General features: G+C 32.4%; 1 protein-coding gene across 6 annotated transcripts in view; it reads left to right on the top strand.

Annotated features, from left to right (window-relative positions):
- The window catches only part of LOC144958195 (uncharacterized), a 91515-nt gene that overhangs the window by 78618 nt on the left and 10397 nt on the right, over nucleotides 1-2500 (top strand). For all 6 annotated transcript variants that reach the window (XM_078889997.1, XM_078889996.1, XM_078890001.1 and 3 more), the window contains one exon: nucleotides 2447-2500. This exon is cut by the window's right edge and continues 30 nt beyond it. In XM_078889997.1, the coding sequence (XP_078746123.1) occupies nucleotides 2447-2500 (54 nt within the window). The remainder of the gene's footprint in view (nucleotides 1-2446) is intronic.

Genomic DNA, 2500 nt, shown 5'->3' with positions numbered 1-2500 from the left:
TTCTTCTATGTTATACATGTATTTTCAAGAAACAAAATGGCTAACTAAGTGTTTTAACAAACATTAATAATAATAGTCTGGCAATTAATCTAATATACAGCTTATTTATCTAATACATTATCATTTAGTTATATATATATATATATATATATGTCAAATTTCAAGCATACACAACTAACACCAATAATTAACAGGTTTTTTCATGTGATTAACATTTCAAGATATAGTGGATGCTGTGTTCAGCTTTTTAATCTAACTCTTACGCATTTACTTGCATGTCATCGAAAGCAAGGACAACTAACTATTTTAAAAATCCCATTGATCTTAGATATTTCTGGCAAAACTAACAATGATATAACACCATGTCACATGCGCATCTATGTAAAAAAAAAATAAGTAGAACAATCCACCCCATATAATTTCCTGTCCATGTTTTAACCTCGCAAGGAGTTTTATACTCTTGACTTTCAAACTTCGATCGCCGATTGTCACCAATCCAGTCACTGACCACACTCGATGTCGCTTACCATGTTGCAAAGTGGAAAAACGGTTGCCTTAGAGCAATTGCACCATCTCCAATGAGTATTCAACTTGATGATGTCACAGAAAAGAATAGAATCGGTAGCTTGGTCTAATTTAGATCTGGCAGAAACGTTTGTCCAATCTAAAGGGGAATGAGCAATTTGATTTCATACTAGTAAAGCTTTCGACATCTCATTTTTTTTTTCTTTGACCAAGAAATTTTACTCCTGTAGCTCACTGGTTTCTGGATTTATCTCGTCAATTTCTCGATGTTGGTCGTAAAGAAATAACTCTTCTTTGAGTGTATCAAGAAAATGATTTCTATTTAACAATTTAAAAAAAATTGTTTATTCATTCATATAGTTATTTATTTTATTATGTTATCCATTTATTTATTAAGTTAGTTATTTAATTTATTCACTTATCATATTTTTATAATATATTCAATTGTTTATTCATTAATTTATCTATCTATTTAATCATTTATCTATTTATAAAAATCGGCACGGACCCTCGGTCAATGAAAACTTTTGCACTGAATCAAACTGTATTTATTGTGCATAATCATTCAATTAATTGTCAACACACTCTAACGAACTGTGCACGTAATCTCACTAACAATGAGCACCTTGTCGTTCCTTTCATAAACTAACATTTTTATAACAATTATACTGTAAACAGTTAACTCCGCACCTACCCTTCCCCCCCCCCCCCCCCTCAACTCCAAAGCACTTTTACATTCTAACACAAAAACCTCTCATAATAAAATTTTTCTTTAACATTTTTAACAATTTGAATTTTAATAAGTTTGTAATTTAATTTTCAATAAACTTCAATTGATTGTTTTTATAGTTATATCTTATCGATTTTTCACGTTGATCTTAAGGGACAAATTACGAATTTTTTCATATCAGAAGAAAAAAAAGTATTGACACAGTGTGTAGTGTGTAGTAAAAAGGTTTTTACATCTTGGAGTGTGTTGCTAAAATCATGATTTGTCAACAACAAAAAAATACCCTTAGTTATTTCTAGTTGTTTTATAAAATATATACAAAATATTTTTAACATAATAGTATGTAGGTATCGTATGTCATTGAAATGATCAAATGTCACGGAGTAAGGGGACAGCGTGGCTCAGCGGTACGGTCTGTGCTTCATACCCAAAAGGTACCGAGTTCGATCGCCCCGCCGCCGCTCTGTGTGGCCTTGAGCAAGTCACCACATCGCCCTAGCTCAATTTGTAGCTCTGTACTGCGGCTGACGCCAGGGTTATTCCAGTCTTCCCTTAGAATAACAGACCCTAGAGACAAATTTCCACTATGGGATGAATAAAGGCAATTTTATTTATATATGTATATATTTTTTTAATGAATAACGATTTGTGTGTTGTTTAACTATGGTCATGTATAAATTGTAAAATTGTTTTCTTAACAAACAATACGATAAGGTCTATATTTATCTTGACCCTGTCCTTGGGTAAGACATATATTTATGCAGAGACTGAGAATGAATGATTGTGTGCCAAACCAAAAGAAACCTTCTTGGCGACTTGTACGGTGGATTTTTTCAAATGAATTAGATTATTATGGATATTATATAAATTAAGTATTAACAAACGTATTGAGCGTTGTGAATTCGTAAAAATTATTGAATAGAATGTCTCTATTTTGTGAGTAGTTTATCCAAACATGTTTATGGGCAATAGGATTCAATAGTCTGATGTCAGATCCGCCCAGCAACCAGCAGTTTGGTTCTAAACAAAAAAAAATCGGTACTTTTTATTCTTCATGCTGGCTAGACCGTCGAGACAAATTTACCCTATGGGGTGAATAAAGGGAATTTTTTTTATTTATTTATTTAATGGTGATTGACCAATGGCCTAAAAATAAACTTGAACTTGACCTTGACCTTGCACGTGTTTCAGAGACTGGCCAGACCCAGTAGTGTGTTCCTGTTTGGAATCATCCTGAAGGAAATC

Source organism: Berghia stephanieae, chromosome 12, assembly GCF_034508935.2.
Source record: "Berghia stephanieae isolate SIO BIC M18660-M18661 chromosome 12, UCSD_Bste_1.3, whole genome shotgun sequence".
NCBI lineage: Eukaryota > Metazoa > Mollusca > Gastropoda > Nudibranchia > Aeolidiidae > Berghia > Berghia stephanieae.
This window is presented reverse-complemented; position numbering and strand designations above follow the sequence as displayed.